The following is a 17,607-nucleotide window of genomic DNA, read 5'->3' on the forward strand; positions in this document are numbered from 1 at the left end:
TTACGTGTATTACGGTATTACAAGGGACACTAAGAAGACTGCATCTGCAACAAGCGCTCGCAGGGCCAAGCCCTGTCTCTCACATCTTTTGTTTCCAACATGCAGCGCACGCTGGACTGTGTGAGGTCCCAGTGTTCAGGGAAGTTAACTATTTTGTACTTAGCAATGACTGTATCTGATGGCCTCCTCCTTTTGTGGCCCTGAGCAATTCAGGAACGAGCTTACCTGTGGCCTCAGAAGGAAATACATTTTATTTAATAATGGTCCAACACACATCCCAAAGTGTGTGTCTGTAAATCCCACCTGAAGCTTGAAAAGCATTGGCTTAACCGTATCTATGGCTACGTCTCATCCACTCCATGAGCAGTGACTGGTTGTACTTTCAGGATAATCTAAACTGCTCTCTGCCAGCCCCTCCTGGTGACCTCGTGGCCTGGCATACGGAAAGCACCAGCCTGGCACACTGGGCTGATGAAGGCCGTGGCCATTTGAAAACTCGGCTCAAATAAATCTCTATACAGTTATTCTAAACCATTAGTAGTGGATAAAACTAAACATAACAATGTTGATGATACTGGGGGTTTTCTGTGGAATCCAGTTGCCGGACTCTTTGGGACAATGCGCATCAGATAAGGAGAAAAACTGTAGGGCTGGGAGGTCCAGTCTTTAAAATATCTTGTGCATCAGACCTACTAGAGCATGGCCTTGAGGACACGGGGAGGGGGAAGGGTAAGCTGGGACGAAGTGAGAGAGTGGCAGGGACGTATATACACTACCAAACGTAGAGTGGATAGCTAGTGCCATAGCTAGCCGCATAGCACAGGGAGATCAGCTCGGTGGTTTGTGACCACCTGGTGGGGGGGATAGGGAGGGTGGGAGGGAGGGAGATGCCAAGAGGGAGGGGATATGGGAACATATGTATCTGTATAACTGATTCACTTTGTTGTAAAGCAGAAACTAACACACTATTGTAAAGCAATTATACTCCAATAAAGATGTTTAAAAAAATGTGTTGTGCATTTGGGCTTTAATGTGTCTGCTCTTGCTGGAAGGTTGTAAACAAGCTGACATTCTTGGAGTGCAGCCTTGCTGCTTCAGGGGACCATTTTTAATGCGTCCCTTTGAAGTCCCCATCACATAATGGCTCCTCCTCTCCATCATTTCCTCTGACCTCTTGGTAAACAGCCTGGACCCTGGTTTCAGTCCCCAGCGCTTTTCACCTGAAATGGGACTGTGGGTGGCTGATTGCCCCATCTCCAGTCTCTCCTCTTTACTCCCCCAAGGCTGTAGGGGAAGGTTTCTTAAGTGCAACTTTTTTCCTGTTTCCTTGGGATTTAAAAACCCCTGTGGCCTACCTGTCACCTAGAGAATGAAGTTCAAATGTCTCCATAGGACTCAACTTCCCACTCCAGCCGGACTGCCCTGAGCTTCCCCTCCCCGCTTCAGGGATCCTGGCCCAGGCTTCCCAGCCAGGAGGGCACCTCCCCGACTTTTGTTTGCCAGCCCTCTGTTTCTCACATCGCACAGACGTCTCCTTTGGCTTCCCAGCTTTCCCAGGAGAATGTCACCTCTACCTCCAGCTTGGTGGACCATTGAAGCAGGCGTGCCTACGCTAACCAGCCGCGCAGAATAGCTACACTCCTGTGCTTGTCCGCGAGGACATTGAAATTCACTGCCCCTCAGTGCACAGTAACTTGTCAAAACCTGCTGGAGATTGGACCTTCCCGGCAGTCCAGTGGTTAGGACTCCGTGCTTCCATTGCAGGGGGCACAGGTTTGATCCCTGGTCTGGGAACTAAGATCCCGCATGCCGCACAGCGTGGCCCAGAAATTAAAAAAAAAAAAAAAAAAAATTTAAAAGCTAGGTGGAGAGAAATGATCCATATCAAGGATTTCCTGAAAGGTGTGAAGTTCTCCGAGTCCTCCTGCATCTCCACAATCTTCCCTTGGGTGACACCAGACCTCTGGAAAACCACATGCCTAAAGCTGAATTGTTTTGGCCACCTATAGAAATTTTTTAAATTGTACTTTGGCCCTATTAGAACAGCTCTGGAACACCGTGATTGCACCCGCCACGCAGTGCTGAGAAGGATGATTGTCACCACATTTTACAATGTTCTCTCTTGTAAGGGTCCTGGGGGTGTCATCTCTCTGGTGTCTTAGCCAGAAATAGCCATGATCCTTCCAAGCAATTATTTTGTTTTTGTCTAAAGGACACGAGAAACTCCTCAAGTTATCTTTCTACATTGCTTGCTAGAGAGCCTGAGTGAAATCAGTGGCCCACCTTTAGCAAATATATAGGACATCATAGAATGAAGTGAAGGTCTCTTGACATTCTTCTGGCTTCATTATATTTTTCCTGTCCCCATTGTCACTTAAATTTTATCATTTGCTTTTGTACTGTGTATGCCTTTTTATTATTTATTTATTTACTTATTTTATAAATTTATTATTTATTTATTTATTACTTTTGGCTGCGTTGGGTCTTCGTTGCTGCGTGTGGGCTTTCTCTAGTTGCGGTGAGCAGGGGCTGCTCTTCCTTGCGGTGCGTGGGCTTCTCACCGTGGTGGCTTCTCTTGTTGCGGAGCACAGGCTCTAGGTGCGTGGGCTTCAGTAGTTGTGGCGTGCGGGCTCAGTAGTTGTGGCTCGTGGGCTGTAGAGCACAGGCTCAGTAGTTGTGGCACACGGGCTTAGTTCCTCCGCGGTACGTGGGATCTTCCCGGACCAGGGCTCGAACCCATGTCCCCTGCATTGGCAGGTGGATTCTTAACCACTGCGCCACCAGGGAAGCCCCTGTGTCTGCCTTTTTAAATGGACTTCATTCCTTTTGGGAATTTAGTATGAATAAATAAGCCAGGCCTGGCCAGTCACTGGTAAGGTTGCCCAATGGTGCTTAAAGGGGGGCAGTCTTGCCCCTTCGGCAACAGGGAAACGGAGGAGGAAAGGGTCAGGTAGCCAGGAGAGGGTTGCCTCGCACAGCCGCAATGACTGCCCCGCATTTTGGCTGCACTCTGGAAATTGATGCATATCCTGTGTGCAAAGTATCTGGGATCTACTAGACACACTGTCAGCTCAGACACTCAATTTTCACAGCTTTCATGAGGCACGCTCATCTATTAGGATGAAGAGACTCCAAGATACTCTTAAAATTCACTTAAAGTATTTATTTATTTACCTGTTTATTTATTTGGCTGCATCAGGTCTTAGTTGCAGGACACGGGATCTTTGTTCTGCTGCGCAGGCTCTTTGTCGTGGCGTACGGGTTTTTCTCTAGCTGTGGCGCACGGGCTGTCTAGTTGTGGCACGCCGGCTGAGTTGCCCCGTGACATGTGGGATCTTACTTCCCTGACCAGGGATCGAACCCACGTCCCCTGCATTGGAAGGCAGATTCTTAACCACTGGGCCACCAGGGAAGTCCCTCAAAATTCATTTTAAAAATGGTTATTGAATGCCTTCTATGTCCCATTGACTTAGGCCATGAGAACACAGCAACATGAAAGGTGCCAAGAGTTTGGTTCCATGGAAGCTCCAGAGACAGCCATCCGGGAAAGGTCACAGTGTAGGGGCGGCAGACCTCTGGTCTTCCCTTTGGAGGGAATGTGCTCTAAACCCAGGGAGCCTCTCTGAGAGGATATGGGCCTGATTTGCATGTGAACAGCAAAATTAGTGCCTTTGCAGACATGACTGGGTTTCATTATTTTCATATTCTTTTACAATGTGTGAACCCGACTATGAATCTTTTGTTCCTAAGAAAAGGCACCAAGACCTACCTGAACTGAGTATTTATTAAAAACCTCAGGCAGTTACAGTGTCTCTACCAAGCCTAGCAGTCCTTCACAGCAAACCCCTTCCTCAATGGTCCTCTTATCAGTGTAGAAATGAGCCCCTGCTCCTCACAAAGGATGGTGCTAACTTATTTCCTTCAGATGGTAGAAATCCAAATTCTGCATCATCTCATGTACTCATAAATACATACACACTCCTTCCAGTTTGATGCAAAACAAACAAACAATGCTGGCATCAGCCCAACACGATAAAATGCTTGGCCTGGATGGAGAAAAAGGAAGGAGGGGAAATAAAAACCCTCAAGGCATGTCATTTAAACAGTTTTGCTAATCTCTTTGAGGTGAAGGTCCCCCTTTATGCTTCTCCTTTGTGAGATCTATTACTTCTTTCACTGGAAGAGCGTTTCTTCCCAAATCATATTGTTAACTAGCAGTAAACCAGTGTTGTTTATTGTGCCATTGGGGTGGGATGAGACCTCCCCCATCCCTGGAGTCTAACGCCCGCAGTCCCGGGGTCCCAGTAGGTGGCTCAGTTAGGACGCAGTGGTGGTTCATTACTCACTCTGGGTGCCCCAGAGCTTGCGATCTGAATCACTCACTGCTTGTGTTTCACCTGTGTATTTCTGTACATGTACATCTTTCCCAGAGGGAATAAGAGTTTTATATTACAGAATGAGCAAAGAGATCCCTGAAATGTTTAAAAAAGGGTGCTTTCAGCTAAGACCCAAAGCAGTGAGGTCTTGGAGGAAGATGAATGGAATCCTAAGACCTGGGATCAGCTCTTCACTGTTTCACTTTATGTTACAACAACCTGCATGCTCTCCCCTTCCTGATCTTGACTCCTAGTTCATAGACTGTTATCCTAACAGTTCTGCGTGTACATTTTTATTGAAGGTTGCAGTTTTTCATCTCTGATGTGTTACGATCATCTCACGCATGGGTTCTATAGAGAGGCTTAGTTTAAGCATTGCCTTTCTTTATCTTCCTCCTGTAATGTAACAGGAGTCTGTTGCATCTGCAGTGTATTTTCTCAGTAGGGTGTCTGTTGCCTGTAATGTAGTGAGATCTGGATAAGAACTCTTTCATTTGTTCATCCAGCTATTCCTTCGATCATTCCACCGACCACCTTGTTATCGCCTGCTAAGTACCAGGCATGGTGAAGAATGAGATGGGATCCCAGGTAAAATGAATGGTGTGGAAGTGGGTGTAGGTAGGGACAGGTTTGCATTAAGTTTCAAAAGACACGTAAAAGGATTCAGAGACTTGCCCTTTTGGCCAAGACGGAGTAGCCAGTATTGGAATATCCTTCCTGCCACAAACATTGATAAAGCTGGAAAAAACCGTATTGATCAACTGTTTTCAGATATTGGACAATAGACAGTGCAAGTCTCTGATCGTTGAAAGAGAGGAGGCGTACAAAGTGAGCTCCCACAATTGTCCCTGCTTTCTTCCCAGAGGCACTTTCTTATCTGTAGTAGGAGGGAGGTGGAGCCCAAAGAGAGCACAGTGGTCTTGTTTAGCTAGGGAGGTAGAATCAGAATTCTGGGCTGCTAAGTAGCTGGACTTTGTGGGTCAGAGTACTAGGCAGGAGTGAATTTCACAGATAAGGAGCTACAGAAATCAGTTTAGGGATCCCCTTTCATGATTGAATGAATATTATCCTGCTTTTGTATAGCAAGAGCCTGTATAATCAAGACCTGACAGAGAACAGTAACTGGTGAGGTGAGCTAAATGGAGATGACAGAGGCCATAGGGTGCTGAGAAATGTAGAAGTTCCAATTAGCCAGTGGAGAGACCTGGCTGAACATCCCAGGAATTCAACTGAGGTCCGGAAAGGCCAAGCTTTAGGAATAAAGATATTCTCACCCTAGAATAAGGGCTACTGTAGACATTTCCAAACAAAGATTAAAAACAAGTTTCGAAAGGATCAAGCTGACAAGCTGACATGCAAATAAATTGACTCATTAACAGAACATAACTCTCTCTAAAGGAAGAAAAAAAAAACAGTCCAGACTGTCAATACTATAACATCAACAATACCCAGCATGTAATAAAAGTTTGTAAATATGTAAATAAGCAGAAAATAAGTGACCCATAACCAGCAAAACAAAACAAAATAGAAACACACCCAAAGATGTTGGAGTTAACAGAAAAGAACTTTCAAACAGATATTAATATGTTTAGGAATTCAAAGGAAAAATTATCATAATGAATGAATTAATTGAGACTATCAATTGACAGGAAAAAAACTGAAATTCTGGAAATGAATAAAACACAATGTCTGAAATGAAAAACTTAGAGGATAGGCTTAACAGGAAAAAAAAGGATCAATGAACTTGAAGACAAGGCAATAGAAACCATTCAAACTGATGTGCAAATAATGAAAAGATTAAAGAAAATAGAGATTCAGTGATGTGTGAGGCAATATCAAGCATCCTAACATATGTATAAGTGGAATCCCAAAAGGAGAAGCAATAAATAGGGGCAGAAAAAATTGAAGAAATATTACTCAAAAATTTTAAAAATTTGATGAAAAATATCAATTCATAAATCCCAAGAGCTCAGCACACTCCAAGCAGGATAAACACAAAGAAAACCAAACCTAAGTGCATGATCATCAAATTGCTGAAAATTAAAGAATAATTATACGAGCATCTGAGATTTTTTTATCGTCATTTTATCAGGACCATGAGAAAAATTTAAAAACATATAATATACTAGGAAACAACTATGTGAGTTAATCACTAACATCTCATTAAAAAATAATGCAAGCCAGAAAATAATGCAATGATATTTTTTAAGTGCTGGAAGGAAAATAAAACTGTCAACCCAGAATTCTACATCTAGGAAAATGAAGGCAAAATTTAAGTTTTTACAGATAAAGAAAAGTTGACATAATCACCAGATAACCTGTGCTGCATGAAATATTGAAAGAAATTCTTTAAGCTGAAAGAAAATGATAGCAGATGGAAAATTGATTCTACATAAAAGAATGAAGATTGCCAGCAAAGATTTTTTTTCTTTTAAGCCTTTACAAAATTGATTGTTTAAAGCAAAATAATAACAAACTATTGTGGGGTTTAATGTTAATGTTAATGTTAATGTTAAATGTTAATATACATTAAAGTAAAATGCTTGACAACAATAACACAAAGGACATGAAGGATTAAATATACCATTGTAATAGTCCTACATGACAGGAAGAGTAGTATGAATTTTACCCATGTGATAGGGTAAAAGTGCACATTATAATTCCTAAAGAAACTACAAAAAATAAAAGAGTTATAGCTAACTGATTTAAAAGCTGATACATAGTAAATTACTAAAAGTTATTCAGCATGCTCCCCCCGCCCCCAAATATCAGAAAGAATGCAAATTTTAAAAAATGGATGAATTTTTAAAACTGCAAGATGGTTGATTTATACCCAGTCATATAAATAATCACATTAATGTAAATGGACTAATCACTGTAATTAAAAGGTGCAGATTATCAAACTGATAAAAAAGAAAATCCTAACTGTGCAGTTTACAAGAGATATGTTTTAAATACAAAGACATGGATAGATTAAAAGTAGAATGATAGAAAGTTTTTTTAAAAGATTTATTTATTATTTTTTACTTCAATTTTGTATATTTTTGGCTGTATCGGCTGCTCTTAGTTGCAGCATGCGGGCTCTTCATCGTGGAGTGCAGGCTTCTCTCTACTTGTGGCATGCAGGTTTGCTCTCTCTAGTTGTGGCACACAGGCTCCAGGGCATGTGGGTTCTAGTTGAGGTGCTCGAGCTCAGTAGTTGTGGCGCGTAGGCTTAGTTGCCCTGCGGCATGTGGGATCTCAGTTCCCCAACCAGGGATCAAACCCACATTCCTTGCATTGCAAGGTGAATTCTCTACCATTGGACCACCAGGGAAGTCCCAAAAGGACAGAAAGTTTTATCCCTTACAAACACTAATTATGAGAAAGCTAGAATAGCTGTATTAATATCAGATTCAAGATGAGGTATATTACCAAAATACAGATGTTTCATAATGACTGAAGAGTCAATTCATCAAGAAGACAAAACAGTCCTAAATGTGCATACACCTAATAACAGAGCTGTAAGGAATAAAAACTGAGTAGGTGAGTTACAAAACAATTTACCTGAATGAAAATGTTAAACACAATATAAAAAATTGGTGGGATACAACTAAAGCAATTCATAGAGAAAAGCTTACTTTTTTTGTGCTTCCTTTTTCCTTCTGTCAATAACTAAGGACTCAATTATCTTGAAAAAGATACAAACCACCACCACCACAACCAATAACAACTACCACAGTTGACTGGCTGTCCTTCCTATCTTCTCTCTTATTTCTTTTCTTCTCTTCACCATGACTTTGGTATAAGTGGTTTGTACTTATGGTTATTAGCACCTATTTCTACTGTCCTGTCATCACTAATTCGTTCCTTATCGTCTTATCCTCATAGGGCAGCCCATCTCATTGTTGAACTCATAGTTGTTAAAATGACCTTTGTTATAGAAAATGCTATACGCTGAAGCTTTTTCCCATTGGTCCTAATGATGCCCCCTGGGACTACAGAGAATATCAGGTTCACATTTCGATGATAGCCCTTCAGATAGTTGTTGAAGACGACCATTGTCTCCCCCAAAGTCTTCTTTTATGCAATGTCAAAGTCCCTGGATCTTTGAGTCATTCTTCAGTAACATAATTTGAGTTATTTTACACCCCTGTAGTTTTCTTGATATGTAACTAATAATCCGTATGATCTTGTTCAAATCAGTATTATTATTATTTTTTAATGGAGAAAGTGTAACTTGCCCAAATCATCTGGTTTTATTTCATTTTATCAGTAACCCTTTATGCGTAGCATCCAAAGGAATGAAACGAGGTATATTCTGCCTCTTGCTATCCCTTTGTTTTGGTGGTATCAAGATCACATTCAGTTTTCAAATGTTATCCTATTTCGGGTTCATATGTTCAAAGAAATTACCAAAGTATTTGTTAAGTATGCTACTATATATTAATGGACTGTGTAGCTGGTTTTTTGAACCAAGATGCAGGACATTCCATTTATTTCTACTAATTTTCAATGTATTAGTTTCAGTGTGCCAAAGCCGTTTGGCAAGATGTCCTTAGATCGTAATTCTGCGTTCCAGGAGGTACCAGGAATCTCATGTCATTAGCGTACTGTATATGTTTCCCCTCAAATCATTAACAAAAATATTAAAGAAGATATGGTGTCTCATTTAGCAAAGGTTGTTGACACCCGTTACCCTATGTTTTTAGAACTAGCTCCGGGCTTCCCTGGTGGCGCAGTGGTTGAGAGTCCGCCTGCTGACGCAGGGGACTCGGGTTCGTGTCCCGGTCCGGGAGGATCCCACGTGCCGCTGAGCGGCTGGGCCCGTGAGCCACGGCCGCTGAGCCTGCGCGTCCGGAGCCTGTGCTCCGCAACGGGAGAGGCCACAGCAGTGAGAGGCCTGCGTACCGCAAAAAAAAAAAAAAAAAAAAAAAAAAAATTAAAATAGAATTAGCTCCTTTGGAAATGTATTCCGCTCACCCAGGGCTCCCAGGCATGTGAGATGGGGTGCACTTTGGCTGTGAAGCTCTTCCAGGGCACCCCTCCCGGTGATGCTTCACCGTGCACCTCGCTGCTCTCAGACCTTTCCATCTGCCACTCGCTTTAGCCTCCTGTCTGCTCAGCCGTGACCTGCAGGTTGCTGGAAAGGGGAACTCAAGGATATAACCGTCCTGCATTTTGGCCATTCGTGTCCACGACCACCATGAGAATGTGTCTCTTCTAACACAAAAAAACCAGGAGGAGATGAGACTCGGAAGGGATATGGATGAATAAAAGAATTAATGATTATGGGACTTCCCTGGTGGTCCGCTGGTTAAGACTCCGTGCTTCCAGTGCAGGGGGGCGTGGGTTGGAGCCCTGGTCTGGGAACTAGGATCCCACATGCCACGTGGCCAAAAAAAAAAAGAAAAGAAAAAAAGAAAAAAGCATTAATGATTGTAAGATTGTTAACTTATTTGGGGGTACTTGTTTGAACTAAGAATACACAAATCTCCTGATTTCTAGACTCTCTTCAGCATCTTTCCCTCAATAAGGGCAAGGGGAAAATCCATTTGAAACGAAGATTATCCTACGACCTCTTTACAACTGCCATCGTGTTTGTTACTCTGCCAGGAACCTACTGCCAGCAGAGGGAAGTGGAAGCCATCACAGAGGGCGATGAGGATGACAGAGGCTGCTGCTGCTGCAAACCAGGTCACCTGCTCCACCTGTTGTCCTGCAATGCCGCCTTTAACCTCCGCTGGCTCACCTGGGAGATCACGCGAGCGCAGTACATCCTGGAGGGCTACAGCATCATGGACAACAACGCGGCCACCATGCTGCAGGTTTTTGACCTCCGAAGGATCCTCATCCGATACTACATCAAGGTATTGCTCTGGGCCCCAGGCCCTTGTCTGAGTAATGATGCCGGGGGAGAGCTTTGTAAAGAGCTTAGGAAGCATCAGAGGCTTAGCTAGGTTTCAGAGCCACCGTTTTCGTGAAAAAGCCTCGAGGGCTTTGGGTTGGCCTGCCGTGCATGCCCCAAGTCATATCCTAAGCCTGGGCGTGAAGAGGGAGTCTGTTTTCTTGCCTGGATCTTCTTCTCCACTTTTAACACCACACGAGCTGCTTGACAAATGGAAACTTCCTGGAAGTATGACCAGACCTCAATTTTTACAAGTTATAAGGATCAATTTAGAGGCTCTGCAAATTTCTACCTTTTAGAACCAGAGTTAATTTTTTAAGCTCATGATAAAAATGCAAAAATAGAGTTAAATGATCCAATCAGGATTAGCTATGACAGCCTTTTCTTCTTACTCGTATGGGGACTAGTACAGTTTTTCAGTTGTTCGGTACCTACATCTGCTCAACCTGTACTCAGCCTCAGAACATGTGCTGGTTTTGAATAAGTCTCCCAGAGGAGACTTATGTGAGGCTTGACCAAGGATGCAGGGTGGTAATAGGGGTGAAAGTGTTTTCTAAGGGGGGTGGGATGGGCGAGGGTGTCTGTGGCTGAGGGTGTCTGTGATGGCTCCTATTCTGAGGGGCTGCTTTGCATGGTGGAAGCCCTGGATGGTCCTCAGAGGGGTCCACATTTTCAATGCCATTCACAGTGAAGAAGCTCATCCACCTGAGACCCCAAACTCTCTGCCAGCTGAGGCTGGGACAAGTGGTCCAGCAGAAATAAGGAGATACAAAATGAAAAGATAACACGGGCACCTGAAGTTTCAGGAATTTCCATCAACTGAAAAGGAGGACGTTTAGAAATTGGAAATAACTAGTGGGGGGGCCCCAGTGTCTGCAGCAATAGCTGCTAAATCGTTCAGGAAGTAGAATTCAGACGATGAAACTCAGAAGGTTAAAGAACCCCTAAGGATTTTACACCCCAAGGTCACTGCAGCGAGAGACGTTGGTGCGACAGAGGTTATGTTCTGTGGCAGCATATTTAAAACAGCTTGAGCAGTTCATGCTCACCACCTTCGTGTGTGCTGGAGGGATGCAGAACCTTACACCCAGACCTCACGCAAAATGAGGGACGTTTGCCCAACCTCACACAAATTGGGGAAGATTGGGGAAGTGAATCGGGAAGTTGTGATCTTTTGTTTCGCGACTCCATGTTTGTTCCCTTGACCATTATATCTGAGACCCAAGAAGTTTTTCATAGAGTCAGCTCTTGGGAAATTGGGTCTATCAGTTGCTATGAGACTTGGCAGTGGGCCGTGAAATCCCAGTGGCACACACACGCAGGAAGTGTATTCCTCTCACACGTAAATGAAGCTCTGCTCCAAGTCCTCAGGGACCAAGGTTCCTTCCAGCTCCCAGCGCCACCATTTTTAGTGTCTCCCCCATCTTAAGGCTTAAGTGGATGGAGAGAGGGACCCAGAAAGTGAAGGCCAAGGGCATGCACAAGCTATTCCTTAAGAAGGTTCCTGAGGGACTTCTCTGGTGGTCCAGTGGTTAAGAGTCTGCACTCCCAATGCAGGGGGCCCCGGTTTGATCCCTGGTCAGGGAACTAGATCCTGCATGCATGCTGCAGCTAAGAGCCCTCATGCAGCAATGAAAGTCCTGCATGCCGCAACTAAGACCCGGTGCAGCCTAAATAAATAAATAAAATAAATGGTTGTGTTTTTTAAGAAAAGAAGGTTCCTGAAAGTTACCACAGTACGCTGTAGCTGTGTCCCATTGGCCAGAAGATTGTCATATGCCAGCTTCGAGGGGGATCTAGAAAGGGTATTGTGGGCAGCCATGAACCCAGACAGAAATTGTGTGACATGGGAAAAGGAGAAAACAGATGTTAAATGGCAACCAGCTCTCTCTGGTGCCTCCCTCCCAAAGGAGAGGGTCCCTTGGGGGTGCGCTTTAGTTCTAGGTGGCAACAGGATGGGGTCATTGCAGGGGGACTAGATCCAGGGGCCGACTGCAGCTGTGCCAGGGCTGGGAGCTTACTCCGAGGTGGCAGCTGGGGACAGCAGCCTAGATGGGCCAGATGGTTGAGCCCTGGAGCCACATGTCTCCTTTGGTGCCTCAAGAACAGGGCAGGACAGAAGGGGCAATTCAAGATGGTGGAGTAGAAGGACCTGGAGCTCACCTCCTCTCACGAGCACACCACAAACGCAAGTAACTGCTGAATAGCCATCGATAAATAGACTGGAAGAATAGGGCAAGGCTGTCTGCGTGCCACCAGAGCCCTGTGCTGTTGTTTCTGATGGGCTTTCCACTCCCCGCCCTTTGCTATGCCCGTGTGCCCTCCCCATCCCCGCCCTCGCATGGCCGCATCCAGCCCCCTCTTCCTGTGCTTCTCTTTCAACCTGAGCTCCCAGGGCAGCTCCCCCTCACATCCTCCCTGGGGTCCAGGCTGCCATTTGCCTCCCCGTCCTCTGAAACCTTTTCTCTTTCCCTTCTGTCAACTCCCTGCTCCTGTGGGTCCCCAGACCTGAGTGTGGTGACTTACCCATGGAGGTGCCCGTGGTTTTTAGATGAACGAAGGTTCCAGGTAATGCAGAATCTGAGCCATCCAGTCTGGACGGACGAGATCCAGGTGTAGGCCAGAGTCTGCAGGACCTGCTCCAGCATTAGTGGCGAGGATGAAGTTCAAGACTGAGCTGCTTCCCTGTGGATCTGGAGCTCCCCGTAGACGGCTTTTCCACGGGCCAGACGTGTGGACAGACAGGCCTCACGTGATGAGGCCAGCAGGTCGCCGAGTGGGTGAGAGAGGAGAGTGAAGGGCTGCGGTGCCCCCTGCGCCCACCTGCTTGGCTTTTCCAGAAGCCTGGGGGGCTCCGTGCCAGGACCTGCCTTTTGATGTCTCTCTCCCTCCCTTCACATTCCTCCTCTCCTAATGTAACAGGGAAGAGCTAAATCGGACTCCATGTTGGATCTGTTTTTTTTTTCCTTTAACCTTCGCTTTCCGCTGCTTTGGTTCAGTAAAACGATACTGTCTGTACATAATGGTCCGCCTCAGGGAACCCTGCCCCTCTGCCTAGATATTAAACCAAAATGCCTTTGTTCAGGGCAACCTCCGGCCCCTGTCCGCCTGTGGACGGCTGCAAGAAAGAAGAAATCAACACACCCCCACCCCGAGGCTGGCCATTCCAGGGGATATTGGCAAAACGTATGGCCTTTTTACTTTACTTCCTCACCCCCTCCCCCTCTCTGTGCTATAAAAGAAACTGGCATCCAGACCCCGATAAGACGGTTCTTTCAAGACACTCGTCTGCCATCTTCTCGGTCTGCCGGCTTTCCGAATAATGTCGTCTTCCCTGCCTCAGCGCCTTGTCTCCCGATTTATTGGCCTGTCGTGCAGCAAGCAGAGTGAGCTTGGACTCGGTAACACTCACTCCTGGTAACATGCCTCCTGATTCCCTATTCGTTTTCTAAAATGACAGTTTGCAATCTGATAAACAAACCCAGGATAATGTGTGAGTGACGGAGAGCTGAGGGAGGCCCCCAGAATCCGCCTGGAGATGGTGGGCTTGTGGGAAGACAGCCCATTGACCCTGTTTTCTACGAGCGGGCCGTGATGCCGACATGAGAGCTTCGCAGGGGTCGGGGTGCGGGCAGGAGAGGCGCACAGGGTGATGGTTTGTGACCCATCGGGTGATTCTAAGGAGCCAGGGGGCAGACCTGTGGCATCAGGATCCCCCAGCCAGCCAGATCATTACAGATTGCCACGTCCTACCCAGAAATTCCCATTCTGTGCACCTGGGGAATGCCCCAAACACCTATATTTTGAAATAAGTTCCCTAGGTTATTTGATATGCAGCTAGGCTTGGGGACCACTACAGACATTTGTGCTCAATAGAAACAGAATCAGTGCTCAGGAGAGGCTGAGATTTGGGGGCAGATAGATCTCATGGTACCTCCTGGTAATTCACATCAGCACCAGTAAGGCCTGTTCACACGAGACTTCCTCTAAACATCACACTCAGTGCCTTCCTACCCTTCGGGGACCGGCAGCTCAGAAACTCTACTCATCTCCCTGGTACAGTTAGTTCAAGGAAATTTCAGGAGTGAGTGCTGAGTGCCTGTGACGACAGAAAAAACAGCACTTTAGGGTAAAACCAAATGAATATATGTCAACCCGCTGTATAGCACAGGAAGCTCAGCTTCGTGCTCTGTGAAGACCTAGAGGGTTGGGGTGGGGGGCGGGGGAGGGAGGCCCAAGAGGGAGGGGATACATGTGTACATACAGCTGATTCACTTCGTGGTACAGCAGAAACTAATGCAACATTGTAAAGTAATTATACTCCAATTAAAAATATACATATTTTTTCTTCTTTGGCCTAGGCTACTCAGTGAACGAAATTGCCTTTGTAGCCCTGAACTGCTTCAAGTTTCAGGGGTTTGGTTTCATTCTTTTTATTATTTTTATTGGACAGAAAGAAAAGCTTGGAATAATTCCTTTGCACAAAAGGATTTTTTTAAAATCTCGTAATAAACTGGGTCAGTCCTCCCCACCCTCTATGAATATATTTGAAATCATTTCCTTTCTGACGACTCTGGAGGTTTTCCCTGGTGCCTTGTCCATCTCTCCTCCATTCATTAGTGATTCAGACCCTCTAGCCGTCAAGACATCGGCTTTCTGTGAGGGCCTGCTTTCCCAGCCACCATTATTTCTGCACAACTCTTAGAAACGAGACACGCTTATCACCTGCCCTGCAGGATGCGGTGGAAAGACCCGGGGATGTGGGCCTGCCTGCCAGGTCCCCCTCCTAGAATGCGCTGTCTGGGAGAATATGCTGATGTACGATGAAAATGAGAGACCAGGAGGATCCCTGCCAGAGGAGCCAGATATGGTGAATTAATTCAGAAGAGGCCCTGCTTTCAGTCAGTTCATGTCACCATCCTGACTTAGCAGTTTGACTTAGTGTGAGATCCGTTTCATCCTGACAGATTCTGAAGGATTTCACACCGTCCATTGACAGAATTTCTGCCTAAATAAAGGGGAAATGGGGTACGGTTTGCAGCCAGTTGGAATGGTTCTGTTTCCTCCCAGTGAGAGGAGTTGGTACTGACTCCGAGAGAGAGCCAAGCGTTTCCACTCCGAAGCCAGCGCTGCAAGACTTTGCCAGAACTGGAGGAGGGAGTTTGAGCCTCTGGGATTCAAAGTCCTTGTTAACTATTCTGACTTCGTCAGTGGAGGGCTTATTTTCATTCCTCCCTAAAAACAAGTGAAAAGGTTAACGCTCAGCTTTCCATTTTTGTTTGTTATTTCTGTCTGGTACACGTGATTAGGACATATCGAGGAAAAACTAGACCAGATGTTTGCTCGAGCCAGGTGTTTAAACAGACCAGATTTCTTTCTTGCCTTTGTAATTGTCAGCTGAGAAGCCGTGCCTTTGATCACACGGTCACGTTTCCTCTTTGGCTCGTGACTTTGGACCAAGCACTTAGACCGTCTACCTCATAGAAGCTTTAAGTTACCCCGCCAGCTGGTAGAAAATAGAACACCCTCCAGAGTCTTGATTTACGTATTTGAATATTAGATGTGCGCTGTGGTGACCACGGGAGATTCAGCTGTCTCCTCTTTCCAAATCCCCTGCTCGAAACCTCTCCTGAGCTCAGCTACTGCTGCCCGCCCTGGGCCTCAAGCTTGGGGGGTAGGTAAGTCATAGATGCCAAAGATAGGATGATTATTATGATTTTTGCACACGTCCCATGTGCCAGGCCAGGTACTAAGTGCTTCATATGCATGATCTCATTTTAAACCTCAAAACAGTGATGAAGAGTGGCCATGATTAGTGCCTGTGTCTTTTGCCCCTCTGCTTTCAGCTTCCCCTGGCCTCTTCCTCCTTTCCTCTTTCCTTTCCTCCTTCTCTCCCTCCCTCCCTCCCCTGAAGGGGTTTCCTAAGGCCAGCAGTGCTGCCTGGACGCAAAGCTGCAGAGGTTGGGGAAACGTGAACTACTGAATTTTGCTTACTCTCTGCGGACTTCATGCTTCCGCTACCCCGCTCGGGGGTCAGATGGATGATGGGGAGCCTAACAGAGATTATGCCTCAAAGCAGGAAGACCACACACCGTGAGCCACAGATGAGCCTTCTCCAACATGCGGGCTGCCCTCGGTCCTAACAGCAGAGAGAGGCTGCGTCAGGCGTCTGCCGTGGTTTTGCCCAAATCCAGGGACCACTTGCGTCTGTCCGCTCAGCATTCAAACTCCTGCAGTAACCTGAAATCAGACACCTTGGCAACCTCTGACCTTGGGGCTCTGGATTTCAGGTCCCAGCTAAAGAGAGGAAGAGGAGGGGAGCTGGGGGGTGCTGCCTAGCAAAGGGCCCCTCTACCTACTCACTTCCGTCGCCTAAGCCCTGCTCACGTTCACCCCGTGTGCATTACTTTCTATCTTCTTGCTTGGCCAGAATGCCTTTTATAATCGGAAAAGGCCATCAGTGAAGGGTTGGATTCTACTGGAGCAAGAGCCACTGCCTTCTCTGCATCAAACGCCGCCCCTGCCCCTCCTGTCACTCTCAGTTTGCACACAGGATGCAAGCTGTGTTCCCAGACCCATCTCAGCCCCCGGTGGCACCAGCCACTTCCCTTTTCCTGTGATAACGAAAGCGGAGTGAGGTTGCAAGGGACTTGTCTGTAGATACTACCGTCTGTTCCTGATGTGTCCACAGCAGACTTGGATTTTTCTTCTTCTCTGTCACATGTTTACTTCTCCAGGCTGGATGCTAGCCTTCTTGAAGGATGAAGTCATTCAAAAACTATAAGATGGCTTTCAATAACTCTGTAGCTCAGAATCATAAAGCCCGAGGGTGGCGTTTTCCCCAGTTGGATTCATAAGTGGAATGTCTGATGAAGGAGGACACATGGGTTATTTTTGAAGACATCACAGATGTCCCCTGTCTGGGTACCCAGGATTATGTATATGTGTGTGTGTGCGTGTGTGTGTGAACAATTTTACATCATAAGTACTTTCCATAAGTACCTTGTTGCTTTAGCTCTTGACACACTCTTTGCCTGAGGCCCTGGAGGAGGACGTGCCCTGATCTCTCCAAGCAGCATCAGCCCAGCCTGGCCTCCAGGAAGCCTAAAGAAACCATGATGCTTTTGTGTGCACCTCTCAGAAAGGGTGGCACTGCCTGTCATTCTTCCTCACCAAGGAGATTCTGTTCTGGAACATTCTGCTAGCATTCTCCTCTTCTCACGTCCCTTTCCCCTCCACTGACTCTCAAGAGAGAACATTTTAAAACATCTCCAGTGGGTGCTGTGCATTGAATCTAGCAGGAAATACAAATGACACCACCTGTGGGGGTCTCATGTCTCATAC

At 46.0% G+C, this 17,607-nt stretch overlaps 1 protein-coding gene across 7 annotated transcripts in view; it reads left to right on the plus strand.

Moving 5' to 3' along the window:
- PCNX2 (pecanex 2) overlaps positions 1–17,607 on the plus strand; it is a 274,045-nt gene that overhangs the window by 235,680 nt on the left and 20,758 nt on the right. For 4 of the 7 annotated variants that reach the window (XM_059053839.2, XM_067025707.1, XM_067025709.1 and 1 more), the window contains one exon: positions 9,972–10,225. In XM_059053839.2, the coding sequence (XP_058909822.2) occupies positions 9,972–10,225 (254 nt within the window). Of the gene's footprint in view, positions 1–9,863; positions 10,226–17,607 lie in introns of all 7 variants that reach the window. The other 3 variants (XM_067025705.1, XM_067025704.1, XM_067025706.1) reach the window with 1 other exon arrangement.

This window comes from Kogia breviceps, chromosome 2, assembly GCF_026419965.1.
Source record: "Kogia breviceps isolate mKogBre1 chromosome 2, mKogBre1 haplotype 1, whole genome shotgun sequence".
Taxonomy (NCBI): Eukaryota; Metazoa; Chordata; class Mammalia; order Artiodactyla; family Physeteridae; genus Kogia; species Kogia breviceps.